This window comes from Gossypium hirsutum, chromosome A13 (genome assembly GCF_007990345.1).
Source record: "Gossypium hirsutum isolate 1008001.06 chromosome A13, Gossypium_hirsutum_v2.1, whole genome shotgun sequence".
Classification (NCBI taxonomy): Eukaryota; Viridiplantae; Streptophyta; class Magnoliopsida; order Malvales; family Malvaceae; genus Gossypium; species Gossypium hirsutum.
In genome coordinates this window covers 105950818-105972828 of record NC_053436.1, presented here as the reverse complement: position 1 = coordinate 105972828, position 22011 = coordinate 105950818, and the positions used below count along the sequence as shown (strand labels likewise).

At 30.5% G+C, this 22011-nt stretch overlaps 3 protein-coding genes across 3 annotated transcripts; 2 read left to right on the top strand and 1 right to left on the bottom strand.

Moving 5' to 3' along the window:
• The first annotated feature begins 4707 nt into the window (after positions 1–4707).
• Positions 4708–5359, top strand: LOC107893441 (UPF0057 membrane protein At4g30660). The gene is made up of 2 exons (XM_016818429.2): positions 4708–4959; positions 5054–5359. Exons 1-2 carry the CDS (start codon positions 4870–4872, stop codon positions 5192–5194), a joined length of 231 nt encoding a protein of 76 aa, XP_016673918.2. The 5' UTR covers positions 4708–4869; the 3' UTR covers positions 5195–5359.
• A 530-nt stretch (positions 5360–5889) lies between these two features.
• On the bottom strand, positions 5890–6750 carry LOC107893440 (uncharacterized). The gene is made up of 2 exons (XM_016818428.2): positions 6504–6750; positions 5890–6242 (listed from the first exon to the last, which is right to left on the bottom strand). The coding sequence occupies exons 1-2, from the start codon at positions 6673–6675 to the stop codon at positions 6007–6009; spliced, it is 408 nt and encodes a 135-aa protein (XP_016673917.1). The 5' UTR covers positions 6676–6750; the 3' UTR covers positions 5890–6006.
• Positions 6751–13961: 7211 nt separating this feature from the next.
• LOC107894816 (EG45-like domain containing protein) lies at positions 13962–15587 on the top strand. The gene is made up of 3 exons (XM_016820025.2): positions 13962–14414; positions 14950–15226; positions 15320–15587. Exons 1-3 carry the CDS (start codon positions 14261–14263, stop codon positions 15324–15326), a joined length of 438 nt encoding a protein of 145 aa, XP_016675514.1. The 5' UTR covers positions 13962–14260; the 3' UTR covers positions 15327–15587.
• The last annotated feature ends 6424 nt before the right edge of the window (positions 15588–22011 follow it).

Genomic DNA, 22011 nt, shown 5'->3' with positions numbered 1-22011 from the left:
AGAAGCCGGTAAAGCTGCCTGCAAAATAACATGTAACGTTAGCCAGGCAGAGCAGAAAGCACAAATCTAGATGTAAAGAAAGTTGAATCAGCATAAGCTTGGCAAGATTTGTTGATTTTCAAACTCCATTAACACCAACAAAAGACAATCACATATGAATTATGCTATTAAGGAGCTAGGGAGTGCCTGAGCTAGATTTTTTTTTGTTAAATTCTGCTTTTAGTCCCTGTATTTTACGAAAGTTGTAAATTTAATTTAACATCTCCTACCTGTATCTGTCGCCGAAATAGAGTACGAGGCATTATCGAGAAGCACGAAACACTTATAGATAATTTAAATACATTTTCATAACAATTTGTTTCGATTTCATACTATTTCATATTTAAGCTTTATTCACCAAAATATTTGAAATATCATCTTTATGCAAATAGCACATGAGGTACATAATTCCATAATTATGAATGAACACATTTATCAAACATATTCCATGTTTTTATATATATCATAGTTTCATATTTCCATGTATCAATTACCATCACTTCCTTGTATTTCAGACAAATACGTGTAACAATTCATAAATATGCAATTCATTGACTCTTCCTACCAATCACGATTTAAATTGCCAAATCACTTATTGAGCCCAATTTCAATGTTCACTAAAATCTATCATATAAATTTGGATGTACGTATTCATCAATAAATTCCATGTACAGATATCATCATCTCATATTTCCACATACATTTACTTTCCACATTTATGAATTCAAATAGCATATACAAGACATACCAATGTATTTCAAGTACGTTTTCATGATATTTCATTTCAAACTCAGATTATTTCATACTAGAAGTTTTCTCATTAACTCATTTGGAATACCAATTCATACGGATAATATACTCAAGGCGTAGAAATATATAATCACAAATGAACTCATTCATCAACCAAGTTTTATGCTCATGTCTCATCAACTTGTATTTCCTTATGTCACATAATTCCATGTAATACTTACCAAACTTTTTCAAATTAGTGAACATCTTACGGAATTGAGTACTTCGTTTTCTCGATGTCATAGTTCAACTATGGTCTTACACATCTTCACATAATGATGCCATAGCCCAGCTATGGTCTTACACATATTCATATATCGATGCCATAGCCCAGCTAACGTCTTACACGTAATCACATATCATATATCGATGTCATAGCCCAGCTATGGTCTTACACGAATCACATATCTCACTGATGCCATATCCCAGATATGGTCTTATACGGAAATCACTTGTCACTTGTCACTTGTAGCCGAAGCTACCACTATTCACAAATCAGGTAGCCGGATCTACCATTTTTCACTGATTAGGTAGTCGGAGCTACCACTTTTCACTGATCAGGTAGCAGAAGCTACCACTTTTCACTGATCAGGTAGCCGAAGCTACCACTTTTCACTGATCAGGTAGCCGAAGCTACCACTTTTCACTTGTAATTTGTCATTGATCAGATAAGTGTAGCCGAAGCTATCACTTATCACTTTCACTTGTCATTTATCAGATAAGTGTAGCCGAAGCTATCATTTATCACTTGTTGCCATGGTCTAACCATGGTCTTTTCCTTCAATTCATCTTGTCACTGAACTGAAATGCTCAATTTGATCATTTATTCAATTTTCATGCTTTTATATTATTCACGATTTTATCATCAATACATATGAAATAACACATCATGAAATTCATAAAATTAACAAATGATCACCAAAATTTAGCCATATAAACTCAGAAGTTCGATTTTTGTATTATAACGAAAATCATAATTTCATAATAAATATTCCAAATAAATCATTATACTATTTCTAATTCAACACATATCAATTATAATCGGGCATGTGATCGATTTGTACGCGAGTCATTCATATATATATGTATATTTTTCCTCCTCCTCCTCTCCATCCACATCCTTAGTATAAATAATACACTTGTGAGTAACCTTATCCATAATTTTCACTAATTACTTATGTGAATATTCAAGCTATCCACTCGTGTCATAGTCACTAAATTATTTATATCTGAAGCTACGAAACTCCAAATTAAGGTCCGCAAATTTTCCCTGAAACTAGACTCAAATATCTTATTACCATAAAAATTTCATAATTTTTGGTTGGGCCAATTAATACAGTTTATTCATTGAAATCTCCCCTATTCTGCTGTCTGACAGTTCCGACCCTTCTTCACTAAAAATTAATTATCTCCTCGTACAGGATTCGAATGATGTTTCCATTTGTTTCTATTGAAAATAGACTCATTCAGGACTCTAAAAATATAAATTTAAGCCCCTAATAATTTTTATCCAATTTTTTATGATTTTACAAAGTCAGAACAGGGGAACCCGAAATCATCCTGGCCTTGTCTCACAAAATTCATCATATCTCATGATTTACAATTCCATTGCTTACATCATTTCTTCTATAAGAAACTAGACTCAATAAGCTTTAATTTCATATTTTATTCATCCTATAATTCCATTTCTACAATTTTTGGTGATTTTTCAAAGTTAGACTACTGCTGCTGTCCAAAACAGTTTTAGTGCAAAATGTTGATTTTCATTTTGCCCCAAATTTCACAATTCATACAATTCAGTCATTGCTCAATTAACCCCTCAATTAAGATAATTTTCTCAATTAATACTTTTTCTAGACATTATAAGTTATTTCATAACTATTGAAATTCATAATTTCTACATAAAACTCTAACTTCAAACTCTTTTACAATTAGGTCCCAAACATTCACTTTCTATTCAATTCTTTCAATAAAATCAGCATATAAACAATTTAAAGCTCTATTTCCATGCCAAATCATCTATACTTCCAGCACATATTCATAGAAACTTTCAATTTCTTTCATAGAATCAAAAAATAATGAATTCAACAAGTGGACCTAGATGTAAAAGTCATAAAAACACTAAAATTTCAAGAAATAATCAAGAATTGAACTTATTTGAAGTAAAAATATGAAAAAACAGCTTAATTTAACTCTTCCATAGCGTTTTTACTGATGAGAATGCAGAAAAATAAAGAGAAATCTAGATAATTCCACTGTAGTCCTAGCTTTATTAAGTAAATTTTGCAATTTTCTAATTTTTCCCTTAATTCTCCTTATTTTCTTGCTATTTCATGCCCTTGCCGTCCAGACCAAATAGACCTTGGGTCTATTTTCCTTTTAAACCCTCTTTCTTTTATCATTTAAGCTATTTAATAATTTCCCACAATTTTGCATTTGATACAATTTAGTCCTTTTTGTTCAATTAACTATCAAAACTTTAAAATTTCTTGACAAAATTTTAATACTAACTTATTAACACTCCATAAATATTTATAAAAATATTTATGGCTCGATTTAAAATTCCCGAGGTCTCGATACCTCGTTTTCGATTCTAATTATTTTAGTATTTATTTTTAGTACACTATTCACTTATTTCAAAAAATTTCCTAACTCCAGATTTAACTTATACTCACTAAATTAATAATATTTCCTGCTCATTTTTCGGATTTAGTGATCTCGAATCACTATTCCGACACGCTGAAAATTAGGCTGTTACATTTAATCATTTTGATTTGGTCATGTTTAGTCTCTGTACTTTTTAAATTTTAAAATTTTAGCCCTCACCAAATGATAATTTTTAAATTCATTAAGTTTTGCTATTTCCAAAATATGATGTGGTAAACATATTATCATATGTGTAATGCCATGTTAGTTTGTTGTTTTCACATATTACTCACTAAAAATCCAATTAGTGGATTAACGACTATCGTTTCTATCAAGATTGAAATTTCAAAATTCGAAAAGTATAGAGACTTAAAATGATCCAATTGGAGAATATGGACTAAATCTACAACTATACGCATATATAGTACAATACTAGTAATTGAATTTAACCAAAATGGCTTAATTGTTACTGTCTGAGTCAGGACTAAAATTTCAAAACTTGAAAAGTAAAGGGACTAAAATTCATCCATTCAAAAATTATAAAGACTAAAATTGATGAAGTTAAAGTATAAAGACCAATTCCATATTTTTTTGTAAAGTATAGGGACTAATAGCACAATTTAATCTATATTCTTTTAGTATATGTGTTCTTATATATGTGATTAATACTTACTATACTTTTTTCCCTCACAATCATCCTTAAAAAATTGTTACATGGTTTGGATGAGTGATACGGTGCGATGCGTTTAGCTTACTTTTTGTCCCACGCTACAATATCGCTATAGTATCTAATCTCACAGTCACCACTGTTTTTACACTAACCGCACGTAAACGTGTACCTACCATCCAAACCCACCATTAATCCAATTAGTTCTAGTTTGTTGGCTTTAGCCCGTTTGTGCGATAATAATGGGATTAATCAAACTTGTATTTGTAATTGTACTATATTTGTTATACATAAAAAAAATACATAATAAAATATCTTAATTCGGCCCTAAAGTCTGAGTGGGAAGATCCGTCATCGATTAATGGGCTTCTTCCATTGCAGCCTGCACATCCCTATGTTTCCTTGGCAGCAGCATTCATTAGTACGTACGGATCCAGCCCAAATGTATGTCAACAAGAACTGGCAACGTAATCATCACCATTCATTACACTATAATCACGAAAAATGGACGATCCAGAATGCCTGTGATTGAAGATTATTATTAGCATCATTATATTTTTTTCCCCGTGAAATTTTCCACGAAAACGAGCGATCTGTTATTATTTGTTTTCATCTCCATAAACTGACATCCAATCTCAGAAAAACTCTTGGGAGTAAAAAGGTTCTTTGTTTTCTGTGATTTGTTTAATTTAATCACTTTAGTTTAATCTTGAAAACACCCACCAGACATGCCTTCACGTTGCGAAATTTGCTGCGAACTGTTGATCGCCATTTTGCTCCCTCCTTTAGGAGTTTGCTTAAGGCACGGTTGTTGCACTGTAAGTAATTAAATTATATTTGTTGGATTCAAAATAAAATCTGGGTTTTGATGTTGTTTTGTTGTTTTGTTGTTTTTTTGGTGGGGGTTTGCAGGCAGAGTTCTGCATTTGTCTAGTGTTAACGATACTGGGATATATACCAGGGATAATCTATGCTCTTTACGCCATTGTTTATGTGGATCGGGATGAGTACTTCGACGAGTACCGGCGTCCACTTTATTATTCCAATGCTTAGCTACCACCCCAACAACCCTTCTTCAATTATCTCTCTCTTTTTTGTTCTTTGTTGGATTTTAAAAGTGCTTGTTTTTAATTTAATTTCACTTTTGCTGGTTTTGCTTTAATCATGTGTGTGTGTGAAATGATGTATAATAGCAACATGTCACTGTTTTTCCTTGGATTTTGAGTTTAAGCCTTGGGATGAGATAAAAACGGAGATATCAGTGAAATCAATTGTTGTTGATTCAAACTAAACTATAGTTATGAGGTTTCATTTTGTAGCTGACATTTTAAACTTGATATAGATATTATTGATGTGCAGGAAGAAGAGAGAATGTGGGAGAGGCGAGGGTAAGGGTAAAAAGAGGATTGAGGTTCACACTAATATTGCAGAGAGTCTCTGATGAGTAGGAGTTCTAGACACATATATTGGTATATGCGTGATATAATGCCTAGAATTACCCATAATTTTTTCTTAACTCTTGTATTGACAACAATATTAATGTCAACTGAGTTAGGACTCAAGTTTCGTTATTGTGAGCCAGTAGACTTCACGTGTATCGCATGAAGTCAGGGAGGATCTTAACTTATAGCTAAGTAGTAAGTCATGGTCAGATGATGAGGTCTCCAATAGGGTGAGGTGGAGCCTGGTCAGTTCCGGTAGGAATGTATATTACAGATATATATATACACACTTTAAACACGACCGGTAATATATGAATATTATATCTTTCCCCATTGAGCAAAATATATGAATAACTTGAACATAAGCAAGATACAAACCCGATGCATGGAAGCATTATACTTCAATAAAAACCAAAGCTGGAATCAAAAGAAGAAGATAGTGGCGAGGTGGAAGCCAATTAGCAAGAGGTATCTAAGCATAAGTGGTGAGGATTTGAGAAGTAAAGAGTTGGCTCCACTCTTTCTGGCACGAGGCCGAAGAAGGTCCCCGCCGCCGTAGGTTCCTTTCCCTTTTTTGCTTTCTTCACCTGCATCCTCCCTAGCGTTAATTTCTTCATTATGTAATGTCTTCAACATTCTTCCATGCCTTTTAAGTACATCTGCATTTAAAAAAAAAAATCATAATCATTACTATTTTATATTATTATGAATGAAATATATCATTTATTTGGAGTCAACCAAACCTTTAATAGGTCGATATTATTTTCAAATCGAGTTGGGATTTTGTCATCCAACTTCATCTAGAGCTCAAATTTAAAACAAGATGTGCAAAGTAATAATGCCTCGTCGGATTGGCTCGATAAGGTTTGAACCCCTTAATAGGTTGACTCAAATATATGAATGTGAGATGGATAACGTACTTTTGTTGAGTTGTTTTCCCTCCATCAGTGGGTTGACATAATGATGACCTGAAACTTTTGATGATGAGATGAACGGCACAGCTTCACTTGAGGAGTGTACGAGAGAATTGTTAGAACAAATGACGACGACGACGAAGAAGAAGAGCAGCCATTTAACAACTCTTCTCTTCATGTTTTAGAATATAAAATCTCAAGTCCTTGGTGGCTCTTGCAAATTTTTTGGCTACTTGTTTCTTATTTTGCTTTGGACTGATTATTTATAGGCATTCATAAAGGAAAAATTAAAGAACTTTTTTTTTCCTGATTAAAAGTCAAAAGAGATTATTCTCTTTGTTTTTCATTAAATCAAGGAATAATATATATATATATACCTCAAGAAACTTTTAAATTCACACAAATGGAGATGGTATAATTCTATGGTTGGAAACCCAATTCTCACAAGTTGATTTAAATGATTCCATGAAAAGTAATTTGCAAATTTGTACTATCTATATTATTATTAGAATTTTGACTAAATGTCAAAAAATAATCATTACCAATTAAATTTTTAAAAAAAATGTAAATTTTTTTTAAGAAGTGATAAATATTATTACAAGGATGTTTTAATTTTTTTAAATAAAATTTATATAAAAAAGTCAATCTAAAACACTAATATATATATATATGAAATTATTTTTTGGACTCTTTCCACCACATCATCCTAATCCCTTCCCAATTATTTAATGACATTCTAGTAAATTTTTTCATATTATTGACATATAATTTTGGGGTTTTTTTTACTAGAACCCTGAAACATGAACCACAAACCTTAAACATAAAATCTTGAACTCGAACCTTGAATCCCAAGTTATGGGTTTAAGGTTTGGGATCGAGGTTTAGTAATCGAGTTTAGAGTTTGGAATTTGAGTTCAGGGTTTAGGGTTTAAATTTAAGGTTTGGGGTTTGAAGTTCAAAGTTCAGGTTCAAGATTCAAGGTTCAGGTTAAAAAAATTATCAAAATTATATGTCAATTACATGACAAAATTTGTTGAAATGCCATTAAATAATTAGAAAGAGACCATGAATAATGTGATTAGAAAAAATCCATAAAATAATTTCTCATATATATTCATACACTCACATTACTACAAAATCTAGTGTAACACAAAATAAAGTTTATTAAATTGATAAATATTTTTATTAATGTTAACCATATATTTATGATTTGTTTGATATTAAAATAGAATCATTCAATCAATGAACCAAAATTTTTTGAAAAATAAAGAAGAGATATCCATTTTTTTCTCAATAAAAAAATAAATAAGTTAAAAAAATAGCAGCAAAGATGCTACTATAGTCGCGAATGTTGAAAAGCAGAAATATGAATTTGAGCTCTGAATGTTTCAAATAAAAGCTTGCTTGAGAATTTTGAAAATTTCTCCTCCTTTCTTTGATTTTGTCCATTAAATATTAAGCAAGGCTTAAAGAGGATTTCATTTCAGCCCTTTCAAATAAAAGCTTGCTTGAGATGAATGCCAAATAAAAGTGAAAGAATAAAGGAAACTTTATTTATTTTCATCTCAAAGAATCTAATAAATACACTTTAATAATTTAATAACTATTTTTTCGTTTTATTTATTTTTAATTTTTCCGTTAAAAAATATCGATTAAAAATATTTATGATTTCTTAACAGTTATTTGTAAAATCAAAATAATCAATCGTTAATATATCAAATAATTATTCTTATTTAATGAACTGTGTTATTTTTAAACTCCGAAAACAAAATCATCATCATATATGTATATATATATAGGCAAACTAATGTAGCAAATAATATCTTTATTTGATTTATTATTATTTAATTAGCGAAAGATCTAAGCGAATCATATGCTTATCTAATTGCTTAGTCACTCTGGGAAAGAGTTTTTCTCTTTTTCTTTTATATGTGAACAATTATAATTGAAATTAAGTATTATAAAGCACAATTCAATTAATCTGGACCGGAATAAATCTATTAAGTTAATTACGGGAGTTCAAAATTAGTGTTATACTAACAATTAATTAATAAATACTTGTTAGAATTGTGTGACCCAAATTCTAAGAGATTGCTTGCAAGTCAAGTTAAACAAAAATATATTTTCTTTCTAGAAGATTTAGTATTTATTAGTCTAATATATTTAGCATTTATTAGTATAGTTTATTTGACTTACTAATTTAGCCTATAAATAGGCTCCTTTACAATCTTAGAAAAAAAGAGACACCCATTAGATTAGAACTCATAACACATTCAGAGAATTTTGTGTTTACGTTTGAGGGTTCTTTGTTTTTCGGGTTTTCGGGGTTTAGTTTTTATCTCCATCTTTTGTACTCTTCATTCTTTTGCCATTATAGTAAAATTATCTTTGCCCGTGGTTTTTTATCCTCTTTTGAGGGGTTTTTCCACGTTAAATTTGTGTGTTCATCTTCTCAATTTCTTCTACTATTTTTACTTGTTCGTTGCTTATTCGGGACGATCCTAACAAGTGGTATCAGAGCTAGTTTAACTTTCATAGATCAGCCCGGTCAGAGATGGCAGCAACAAGGTTTGAAATTGAGAAGTTCGATGGTGAGACAAATTTCAATCTGTGGCAAGTTCGGATGATGGCAATTCTAGTTCAAAATGACTTGAAAAAAGTTGTTACAAGGAAAAACCCTGAGAATCTAAATCAAACAGAATGGGAAGAGCTTGATCAAAAGGCCTTGTCTGCAATCCAGTTGTGCCTCGCGAATACAGTATTGCAGGAGGTATTGATGGAGAAGACCTCATTCGCCTTGTGGAAAAGGTTAGAAACTCTTTATGCGACTAAGTCTCTGGCTAACTGTTTAGTGTTGAAACAACGTCTATTTACGTTTCGCATGAACGAAGGTGAGCTTCTTAAAGATCACATCAGTCAATTCATTACTCTTTTAAATGATTTAAAGAACGTTGAGGTTCATATTGACGATGAAGATCAAGCTATGCTATTATTGTGCTCTTTACCCTCTTCATACAAGTCTTTCAGGGAGACCCTGATTTATGGCAGAGACAAACTCTCGTTCGAAGATGTGAAGGGTCATTTGTTGAGTAGAGACAAACTCGACAATGAGTTTGATTTGAATAGCAAAGCAAATAGACAAGCTTCCGTTTTGGTAGCATCAAAGAAACGAGACAAAAGGTGTCGCTATTGCAAAAAGTTAGGTCACGTCAAAGCAGATTGTTCTAAACTGCGAAATAAAAGAGCTGCTGAGAGTAACGAGGAAGATGTAGCTGGTGCTAATTTGGTCGATGAAGGCGGTGATGATTTCTTGTTAGTGTCAACGAGCGATAACTCCAAGCTTACGTCTGAGTGGATCCTAGATTCAGGATGTTCTTTCCACATGTGTCCCAATAGAGAATGGTTCTCCACATACAGTTCAGTTGAAGGTGGAGTTGTGCACATGGGAAACGATTCATCTAGTAAAATAATCGGTATTGGTACTGTTAAAATTAGGATACACGATGGGACGATTAGGACACTCTCAGATGTCAGGTATGTACCTGATTTACGAAAGAATCTCATCTCCTTGAGTATTTTAGACTTGAAAGGATGCAGAATCAACATCGAGTCGAGCGACATTAAAGTATCTCGTGGAGCTCTCGTTTTGTTAAAAGGTAAAAGAACCGGCAGTCTTTATATTCTGGAAGGTTCTACAGTGACCGGTGAAATCGGACGTCCCTCGTCGGTTACGGAGTCAAAGTCAACTCATTTGAAGCGGAGGCAACTTGGTCATAGGAGGGAAAAAGGTATGACCGTTTCGTTGAAGAGAGGTTCTCTTTTGGATGCAGGTTTTGAAAAGTTAGGGCACTGTATTCGTGAAAATCAGACCCGGGTTAGTTTTGATTTGGCAGTGCACAAGTCGAAGGCTAGAAGTCTTCCAGCTTCTAAGCATAGATTCGACTCAGTTAATTCCCTGCATAGTTCAAGATAGGCCCGTGGCGGGTTTTGGCAAAGATGGCATTGAAAGAATTTGTGTCAAGGTGGAGATTGTTAGAATTGTGTGACCCAAATTCTAAGAGATTGCTTGCAAGTCAAGTTAAACAAAAATATATTTTCTTTCTAGAAGATTTAGTATTTATTAGTCTAATATATTTAGCATTTATTAGTATAGTTTATTTGACTTACTAATTTAGCCTATAAATAGGCTCCTTTACAATCTTAGAAAAAAGAGACACCCATTAGATTAGAACTCATAACACATTCAGAGAATTTTGTGTTTACGTTTGAGGGTTCTTTGTTTTTCAGGTTTTCGGGGTTTAGTTTTTATCTCCATCTTTTGTACTCTTCATTCTTTTGCCATTATAGTAAAATTATCTTTGCCCGTGGTTTTTTATCCTCTTTTGAGGGGTTTTTCCACGTTAAATTTGTGTGTTCATCTTCTCAATTTCTTCTACTATTTTTACTTGTTCGTTGCTTATTCGGGACGATCCTAACAATACTTTTACGGCACTTTTGAAAAACACTTTTCAATTGTAACAGCAACGGAGAATTAGGCCTTAGTTGATTAGAGATGTTGTCTACACTGACTTTTAGTTGAAATAGATTTTGGAATTTTAACCGATGCTTATTGGCATTGGGTGAGGATTCTGAAGTGTAAGTGCGAAATCATGATCACCAACTGTCTATTTTGAGACAGAATTCTCTTTCGAAAGTATGGACTGGCTTTACCACAACACAATTGTTAGTCTATAGGAGACGCAAGTGAGTTAGATTGTAGGAGGACCCTTGGATACTGAAATTGGGGCTTTTGCATGATCATGCTGTGGACGATACTCGAGTGTGTGATGTGATTGATGAATGATGATAATGGTTGCCTTTTCGCACATTGCTGTGGATTGTGTTGCAAGAGTGACTTCTTACCAATTTCGAACGGTGTTGCCATTTATGTGGAGCTGCCATGGAGACTAACTTGCATCCTCTTTGGGAATGTATTTGTGTAAGGTCTGCATGGCAGCACGGGTTAAGGTTGATTCTAATAAAGGTACAAAATAGTTTCATCTCTAGTTCACTTTGCAAATTGGTTGATAAGAGAACAATGAAAATGAATTCAATCTAAACATTGCATCGGGAACCAATTTTTGCCATCACTTGTTGGAAGCAACGTAACTTGATGCTATTCCGTCCAACAAGACAGCTGGTGTGCCAATGCTATGTTGAGAGATGTTGGGAGCCGGCATGCATGTAGCGGTCTTGGTATTCAATACAAATTAGAATGTTTCAGTACTAGTTGGTTGGGGTATTTCGGCCCTTGGATGGGTGAAAATGAATACTAATGGGAGGATTGGCATGGCTACCGGCTATGCAGCTGTTGGGGGTATTTCAAGAAACTAACGACTAGTTTATCATTGAGATTGAAAAATATGGTAATAAGAAGTAAAAAAAGTTAATTTTATTGAAAAGTACTTTTTAAAAAAATGAAAAGCTAAAAATTTTGATCTTTTGACTTGACTCAAAATCTAAATTTAAAAAGAAGTTCGTTATTATTTACTTTATTAACAAATAACCTTAAAACAAAGTTCACACGATTTAATTTATCAATAGCATTAAAAATTAGAAAGACCTCATTATAATTAACAACCACACAAGTGGGATTCATTAATTCATACCGAATCACGTACTTACATTGTATGAATTGCTTATCTAATTTATACCCCAATCATACTATTTCTCTAACTCTTGGTTGTCTTTTGAAGTGTGAGAAATACTATCACTACCATCAATAACCTGACTCTGATACCTAAATGATGTGATCCAAAAATTGTTCACGAAAGAGAAGAGCGAATCAAGAGGAGATGAAGAAAGAGGAAAGAATTGAAGAATGATTTTTTCTGTGAATCACTAAGGTGAAATGCATCATTTCACTTAATAATTTGAAAACATAAAAATAATTGAATTCAACAAAAAATAATAACCAAAGCAAAATATGAGAAATCTTATACCTTCCTTTGCTAGCTTATCTACTTCTTCATTCAGGCACTTTGAGGTTTTTGCTGAAATATTATATGAAAATAAGTAAAATATTGAAGGGTGTTTGGGAAAGAAAATTCTTCTATTTAGAGGGTAAAGATGAGAATGTCATTCCACGATTTTGTTGAATATGGCTTATTCCGCTGAATACCAATCCCATGAACCAAACTATGCAATAAGAAAATGTGTCGAATAGAGTGCGATTCAGTTGGCTATAATAGCCAATCAAACACACTGTTAATGAATAAGCAATGTTTTTTAGGTTTGGCAATTTTTTAACAGATTTCAAGGATATTCTTGAGCGTCTTCATAATATTAACCAAGCACACAAGTGTATTTTCATTATCTTTTGAATAGTATATTACGGACCCAAATTAGAATTTTATAAATTAAGATATAATCAAAATATTGAAGCAAAATCAAGTTGAAATCTCTAAACACATCCAAATCATAAAAATTTAAAATGTAAGTCGAAATTAAATAATTAAGGACTTAAATTGCAAAATAAAATAAAATTATAAAACATATCAATAGGAAGGGCATCTAGCTGATTGGCTATGGTCGGAACTTCGGCACTGCCTCAGTCATACAAGCAGAATTGAAAGCCATATCAGTCCTACGAAATGAAAGAGCTAGAAAGCGACTAGCATAGAAAATAAATAATTTGGCGGCGGCCTAGTTTAGCTTAGCTAATAGCCAGTAACAAATTAAATTGCATATTAATCTTTGGTTTCTTATCTTAGACTTAGTGGCTGAATAGTTATCTCATTACCCATCGATTGGAACACATCATCAACCTTTAAAATGTGTTTATCTGTTAATTATATTTTTATATTTTTCAATATATTTTTATAAAGTGTCATTTATTTAGAGTTAATTAAATTTAGTATTATCTTCGTTAGAAAATTTGCCTCTCAATTTCATCGAAGTAAAAATATTTTGAGGACTGCCTTAATTAAAGAGGCCGCGATCGATGAAATTTAAACCCGTACCTTAAATAAATTTTATGCATCATCCGAATCCAAAATAATTTTATTTTATATGATGAAGTTTACATTCGCCATGCGCAAATAAAAGCCATCATATAATTGGATTAGCTTCATGGCTAGCTTTTGCTTATATATAAATTTTATGTGCATACTCGTGCTTTATTTTATATTTAAAGACAAGGTGGTGTCAGAAAAACATAGGAGATAAAGGAGAAAGTAGAGTTAAAAAGTTATAGGGTTTAGGGTTTTTCACACGTAGCTGTTTTTCTTAGGTGTCTATCTTCATCAAATATATAATACGCACTCATCATCATCATCGTCACCATAGATTATATATAATATATCTATGTATCCTCTGGTTTATCACATTGTGACTCCACAACCAGCATGTGAAACTCTTGAAAGAAAGAAACATCCATTATCATTTATATATATATATTCTCAAATAACCTATAATTTCAGTAGTAAAATAATGAAAACCAGTTTTAGCAGCCATAAGCTTCCGAAACCTATACCCTACCACTCCAGGATGCTCATCACCTCACCACCATGCATAATGGAAAAATTAATGGAAAACCAGCAATGCAAGTATGCTCGTGCAACCCAATACCTTCTGTTAATCTGTATATATATATATCAGTGTGTGACAGCCGCCCCACGACCACCCACATTAAAAAAAAAGAGTCAAATGGGCTAAACTCAAGCATGCTGCTTCGATCTAAAGTATAAATAGGGTTGGAACAGAGAAGTTTATCACAAGAAGACATGATAAAGGTGGGGAAACCAAAAGGACAGCAAGTTATGAGGACAAGCTCAATGTCGGCAACATTTTTGGTAATGTATTGCGTACTACTATTTGATGTAGTCGGTGTCTTAGGAGATGTCGGGACGGCAGCCTCCTATGGTCCTCCTTACTTGCGTAAGTTACGGTTTTATTCTTTCTATTTTAATTTAATTATTTTTAATTCCATATTTTTTATATTTTAATATTTTAATTTTCACATAATTGTTAAATACATTAAATTTAATTCTGTTATTTCTTAATTAATTTTTATGTCCCAAGCTTATTATTGCATGCTTAATTTTATATAAATTTATTATTTTTACATAATACTAATAAAATGTCATATTGTTTTAATTAATGGAGTTAATGGTTACGGAATTAAATTGCTATTTTATTTATCACGACTGAAATTTAAAAATTTTAAATATATATTTATTAAAATTAATCAAATTAAAGTATCAATACTTAAATTTATGCATAAGAACCTTAACTTCTTTTCCGGTGATATTGGTGTTCACTCCAGAACCTATGTAGAAATAATCTTATTTGTGATGTGTGAGTTCTCTTATCCGAATTTGGGTAGAATTAAAAAGAAACAAAGTCAACTCTTAAATCATATTCATAATCATGTATTTATATGAACTGATTTGTAAAGAATTGAATAATGAAGCGACAAGATGCGGTGGATACAGCGAAGACCAATTCCCTCCGGGAGAGTTGTTTGCTGCAGTGAGTGATGGGTTATGGGATAATGGAGCATCATGTGGGAGGAAATATAGGGTAAGGTGCATCAGTGGCCCAAAGAGGCCGTGCAAGGTTAGATCCATAGTCGTGCAGGTAGTGGATCTATGCTCACATGACCCTTGCCCCGCCACTTTGCAGTTGTCTAACAAAGCCTTTGACGCCATCTCAAAGATAGATACCAAAGTTAATGTTGAATATGCACGGTAATCATCTTTCACAATATTTTTATTAATTTCATTTATATAATACATCGAAAATTAGTATATTAAGCTCTCTTTTTTTTTAATTCTTTACAGGATATGAAGGAGTTTCGTGTATATATTTCGAGTTTTCGAAGAGTATTTTCTTTAGGATCCTTAGCAGCCATTAACATAGAACTGTTGAGAGTTTATGATAGTGTAATATTACTTGAATAAAGTGAAATATTAAATGTTTTTCTATACAAAGCTTATTTTTATTCATAACCCTTTATTCAGCTTTAAATAAAACGAAAGAAAAGATGCATTTAAGCATGTTCAAACGCACATTTTCTTAATGATGGTAAAAACAACAATACTGATTGAATATGGAATTATTCTAGATTTATTTTAATACATAAGTAAAACATAAAGAAATGATTCTCTCCTCAAGAAAATGGAAACCTTTATCTAAGTTTAACTACTCCATCAATGGCATATTATGAAACATTTATGAACAGATATACTAATGAAACAGTTAAATTTTGCGAGTTGATATATAAGTAGATATACGAATAGTTGTAATTGGGGCAACTAATTAGTGAAGAACAGCAACACCAAAAGTTTGGTTATGGAGTTTGATTTTTACCTACGCATGCAAGGTTTTACTTAGAGAGTTAATCCACCATCTTCAAACATGTACACATGATGATTCAAATTCCATTACTCTCCATTTAGCAGCCTCACACTCAAACAAAGATCTAGATTACTCTTCACTATGTTTTTCCCTTGAAAACTCAAATGTAAAATCAAGTATCTCACTTGTGTTTTATTTACAGAATGAACTTTTGAACAAGTTCCTTACTGAACAAAATATAAGTACTAACTGTCATACTTTCTAACTAAACAAGCCTAAGATGTATAGGAGTTTAAGGCTTGCCAAGATACATATTAATTAACAATCAATTTCCATTCTCTAAAGTAGCCATATAAAAAGGTCTTCAATTATATTCATAAAGGCTAAAATAGAGACCGAAATCTTCAAGATATCCAAAAATCAATATGATACAATCTTCACATTCAAGAGAACCTGAATTGCATCAAAAGACTTGATTCAATCCTTGTTGATTTGATTCTACATATTTAAGCATCATAGGCCAAAGACACTTTTCGGAGCTCATCTCAAAAGATTGCCAACTTAAATAATGCAAGTTATGGTTTGGGACTAGCTACAGCTCAAGTTGCAATTGTCTTTATAGTGAGAACCATAACTACTACAACAATCTCTTCCGATAGTTGAACAAGACTTTCATATAAAAAGTGAGAATCCAATTTCACTAACTAAGCCTTTGATCTACCCAAATCTTATCAAATCAATTAGCTTAATATAAGAATATAAAAGATTGAAACAAATCTTCATGAAGTGAGCTTATATCTTTTTGTGATTTCATATCTCATATATAAGATATGTAGATCATATAAGGATCCGTAGTGATTTTATATCTTTTTTGTGATTTTATATCTCATATATAAGATATGTAAATCATATAAGGATCCGTGAAAAGTAACATAGCTTGATTCAATCTCTTTTCAATTATAACCTTATAATTGACTACACAAAATTCTCAAAAAGACGTAAGTGAAAAATCAAGATACATTAGTCAGACACTTCTTTATATACATTCAATTCATTTAATCAAATGAAAAAAGCTATCCCACCATTGAAACTAAGAACATCAAAATTCAAAAGTAAAATGGGGCACCAATTCATGCTTTGAATAGAAAATTTGCAACCGGGCACGTAATTATGAGAGGGAAGAATTATGAACGGTCGATTAAATTTGAGTTTTATAAATTTGAGTTTTATAGAATTTTAAGATTTTAAATTCGAATTAGTATAAATATATGAATTTTACTTAATATTTATTTTAATTATTGAATTAACTATTTAATTTAGTGTTTTTAATGATTAATTCTATCAAAAACAGTATAATAAGTTAAAGAATCATAGCTCTATTATAAATGTGTTCATGAGTCGGGTTCGGGTCAAGTCTAAGTATGATATTAATATACTTTATATGCTTGTTCAAATCCGGCCTGACTTGAAATCAGGGCCTAACATTTTATCTAAATCTGCCTATATTTGTAAAATACTAACCTAATCCCATTTTAGGCCCGCCCATATTATTTTTAATTTTTTTAAAAAAATTATATTGTTTTATTTTAATATTTAATAATGTTATGCATTTTTATTTATTGAAAATTTTTATATAGTCATCTTAACATTTTTTAAAATTTTACATTAAAGCAGTATTATATATATAATATAAGTTTTTTTTTAATGTGTTCTAAATTACATAATATATAAAAATAACATAATATAAAGTATTATAAACTTAAAACAGATCGGGTCGGGCCAGGCTAGAGCCTTAAATGTTCAAGCCCGAGCTCAGTCCATATTTTAAATGAGCCTAATATTTTTACCCAAACCCTTCCTAATTTCTAGATAAGTCTTCGAGCCTAAACAGATAACCCAACCCATAAACAGATCTACTCTCCCTAAGCATATTTATTTAGCATACATTTATCCAATTATTAGTATTTAATAATTTTTGTGGTTTTTTTGAGCAGGTTTAAACAAAGTGATAGTGTGAGACACATGTAATACATAAGGATCCAAGTGAGTGGTTAACAAGCCTGGCCCAATCTATAGTAACATGATAGTTGACTGATGAAAACTAAAGAATGCTAAAAAGTTGTCTGATGTTGCAATTACTTGAACTAAAATCCTAAATTTTCAGACCAAGCACTAGACATTGCATGTGAAATCATAAGGGGGGGGGGTGGTTGGTTGATAAGCTAAGCTGGAAAGTTTTGCCCATCACTACCCAATCTTTTTCACTTCATTATATTATGACCTGTAAAATCATGTGACTTCAAATACCCTCCATTTATCTCATGCAGAGACTCCCATGGAAAAAGCGTCCTAATTGAGTCCTGGTCCCTTCATAAAATAGAATATTAGATGTCAAATTTACCCCAAAAACTAAAAATAATCATGTCACTTATAATCCATATCTTTAAAGTATAATGCTATGTTCGGTCGGAGTATTATTTTTTACGCATTTTTTAGTAAATAAGTTAACAATAAATCAATTCAACAAGGAATATTTAGTTTATTTTTAGTAAAGAGAATGAAAAAATTTCGTTCATTTCAAAGAAGTCTTATTTTTTTTTATGAACTATACAAATTTGTTATATTATTTTAAATAATATTAATATAAATATATAAAATTAATTATTCTAAATATATGTATTCTTCATTCTCATTAATCATACTTTTTCAACTTCGTCCCTCAATAAAAACATTAAAACTAGTAACATTTCCCACAAATATTATGACTTTTGCAAGTGAATTATTTTTTTAAATAATTTCACTACAGATTTTAATTATATCTGTTCTTTTTGACACAATATTTAAAATTATTTATAGTCCCTCCTCAACCCATAAATAAGAAGATAATACGCTTCAACGCACTCAAACCCATATTTTCTTATATTAACAATAATACTCATGCAAATGAATTATTAATAAAGATAAAACTCTAATTTATATTTATAGGATTTATTATTTGAACTACAATAAATTTTAACCATTAAAAGTTATTATATAATAAAAATATTTAGTTAATTAATAAAATTTTTAAATAAGTTTTAACCACTAAATTTAAATAGAAGATTAATAAATGTTCGAGTTTTTTTATGGATACACGTGTCTAGCATAAACGTCCATGACATCATTACTGTCACGTGGGAATGCTTACATTAAGATGAGACATTCAAAACAGTTTACCCAATTCAGGCCACACGTCTGAGCATCCCACAAATACCGTTAGGAGGCTAGTTTAAAATTTACAGCAGGGTGAATTCAGAATTTTTTTTAGAATTTAGAATTAAGTTATATATTTTTAAATTTTAAAATATTAAATTAAATTTTAAATTATTTTTTGAAAAGTTAAAATATAATTTTATTATTATTAATTTAATTTTTTATAAATTATAAAAAATTTAAATAAAAAAATTCATTTGAGAGGAATCGAATCTTGGAAGCCCTAGATCCGTCCCTACTACCACTGATACTCTCTTTTTTTTGGGTCAAACACTATTAGTCTTCTTACCTCTTACAGTATTCGACTTATACAAAAATAACATAAAATTGTGAGATTTTCATGTCAAAATCAAGACTCCGTTGGTGCAAAAATTGTGATTCTTCTCTTTTTTGTTTCTTCACTTCAATTTTCTTTAAGAATTTGGTCCAAAAATTTTGCCAAAATTTATTTTTTTTACATATATTTAAGAATTAGAGGGATTTATGGATATCGTGAAAAAATTAAAGTAGTTTTACATATTTTCGTAATTATTTATATAATTAATATTTTAATAATTTAATTATTATATTTTATGACTTTTTCATGTAAATAATGCATGTTAAATTCGATGTAAATTTAAATTTTCTAACCATTTATTTTATGTAAAAAAATTCAATCGTTGAATATATATTAATATATAGAGTATTTTAGATTAGTATGATAAAGATATTGTATTGGCTTGAAAATTTACATGCATGACGAGTACAATTATATTAATAAATTCAACAGGTTGGGTAATTAAAATATTAATCAAGTAAGTCGGTACGGAAGTGTGTAAAACTACTTCAATTTTTACATTTAGTTTTTACACAGTGTAAATGGATCCTTCCCTATTTTAAAGAAAGGATTGTATGAAACAGTGATGCCACGTCATCTGTATCTCTTTCCAATAGTTTTATGCTACATCAGTATTCTTATCCTGAATTTCAAGATTTTATCTGAATTTTAGTATTTTAATTTGAATTTGATTTTTTTCAAGATAAAATCCTGAAATTCAAGATAAGAGTACTGATGTGACATAAAACTATTAGAAAGGGATATAAATAACGCGGCGTCACTGTTTTATACAATCCTTTTCCCCCTATTTTAATTTAAGCATATTTGTTTTCTATCAATTATATATCATGTCATATAAAAGGACTTTTTACTAAACTAACCCAAAAAAATTAAATATCTATAAAAATGATCCAACTTCAAAAATAATTACTGGAATGACCTGAAATGAATAGTGTAAGGCGGTGTCGACACCCCCATGATTGGCACCCAAATCAGTTAGACACGAATTATTACCTGATGATTATTGGGGGTTATAGAATTAAGTCTCAAAATAATTTTATTATAATAGAATAAATAAAAATACTAGAATTAGACCCCTTAAAGTATTTGTGGAGTATGCTTCGCATTTCAGAATAAATAGTGTGTGACGTCACAACTAGGAAGGGCTTTTCATCCGATCGAGCAGCCAACTTCATGACGAGAAAACAAGCTTCAGCCCAGCGACGTGACCATACTTCGTCACGACGAGAAGAAAGCCACATCACGACATAGTAAAATGTTTCTTAATTTTCTCAGCTTTACTTCTTTTAATTACATACTGTTTTAGTTTCTCACTTAAACTCTAATTAAGGTAGATTATTTTTCTATTATTTGACTTATGAATTAGCCTATAAATAAGCTTTTTACAACCCTAGAAAGAAAAACTCGTTTAAGTTTGAGGGTTATTATTTTTAGGTTTTGGAATTTAATTTTTATCTCCATCTTTGTACTCTTCATTTTTGTCGATTTAGTGAAATTATCTTTACTCGTGACTTTTTATCTTCTTCGAAAGCATAAAATTTATTTATGTATTCGATCTTTCCAATTTCTTCATTATTTTATTTATTCATCGAGTATTCTCCCCTAAACTTTATTAGAAAAACTTGCATATAAATTGAAGTGATTAAGAGAATGAATAGAGATAAGAGACCTAACAAGGCTTGATTAAGCAAAATCATGTGGAGGTTAATGATCCCACATCACCTCACTCAAAACCATTAATTTCTTGCCGACTCTTCTTCACATGAATTTCCCATTTTTTCACTGTGGAATTTTCCCTTCTCACCTTTCTCAATCATTACAAATGTTTTTCCCTTGGATTCTTTCGACTACATTACCACCACTTTTCATGTGCAAGTTTCCAATTAAATAGATTATATATATCCATACTCCGCATTTAAATCATTTAAAAAATACAAATATCAAACAAGTGGAATTTTATTATCAATTAAAAAAAACGAGTAATTAAATTTCACATACATGAAATTAAGAGTGAAGTCAGATTTTTTTTAGGCGAAACTAATTTGTATACGTGAGTAAAATTATAATTTTACCAATTTAATATTCGATATTTTTATAATTTTTAAATAATTAAATTAAATTTTTATTATTCATAAGAAACTAAAATATAATTTCATCATTATTAATTTAAAATTTTATAAATTATAAATCACGTAAATGAAACTAACTAAATACCTATATTTGTAATATAAAAATAACAAGCTATCTTTTTGTTGCTTATTGATAAGATTTTTGTTAAATAAAACTATTTTATAATGAATTTAAAAAGTTAAAAATTATGTTGAATTATTTTATTTTTTGTTAATTTGAAAAACTAATAAAACTCTTAATTATTTATTTATACAATAAATAATTTTAGATTAAATATTTAAAAGAAAATAAGTTGTTTATAATATAAATGTCTTTATTATATTATTGTTATTAGTAGCAGTAGTAGTAGTAATAATAAGATTTATTTCGTTTTTTTCTTTCAAAAAATTATTTAATTTTTATTTATGATTCTTTATTATAAATATTAATCAAATTTATCAATTTGAAAAATTCAAT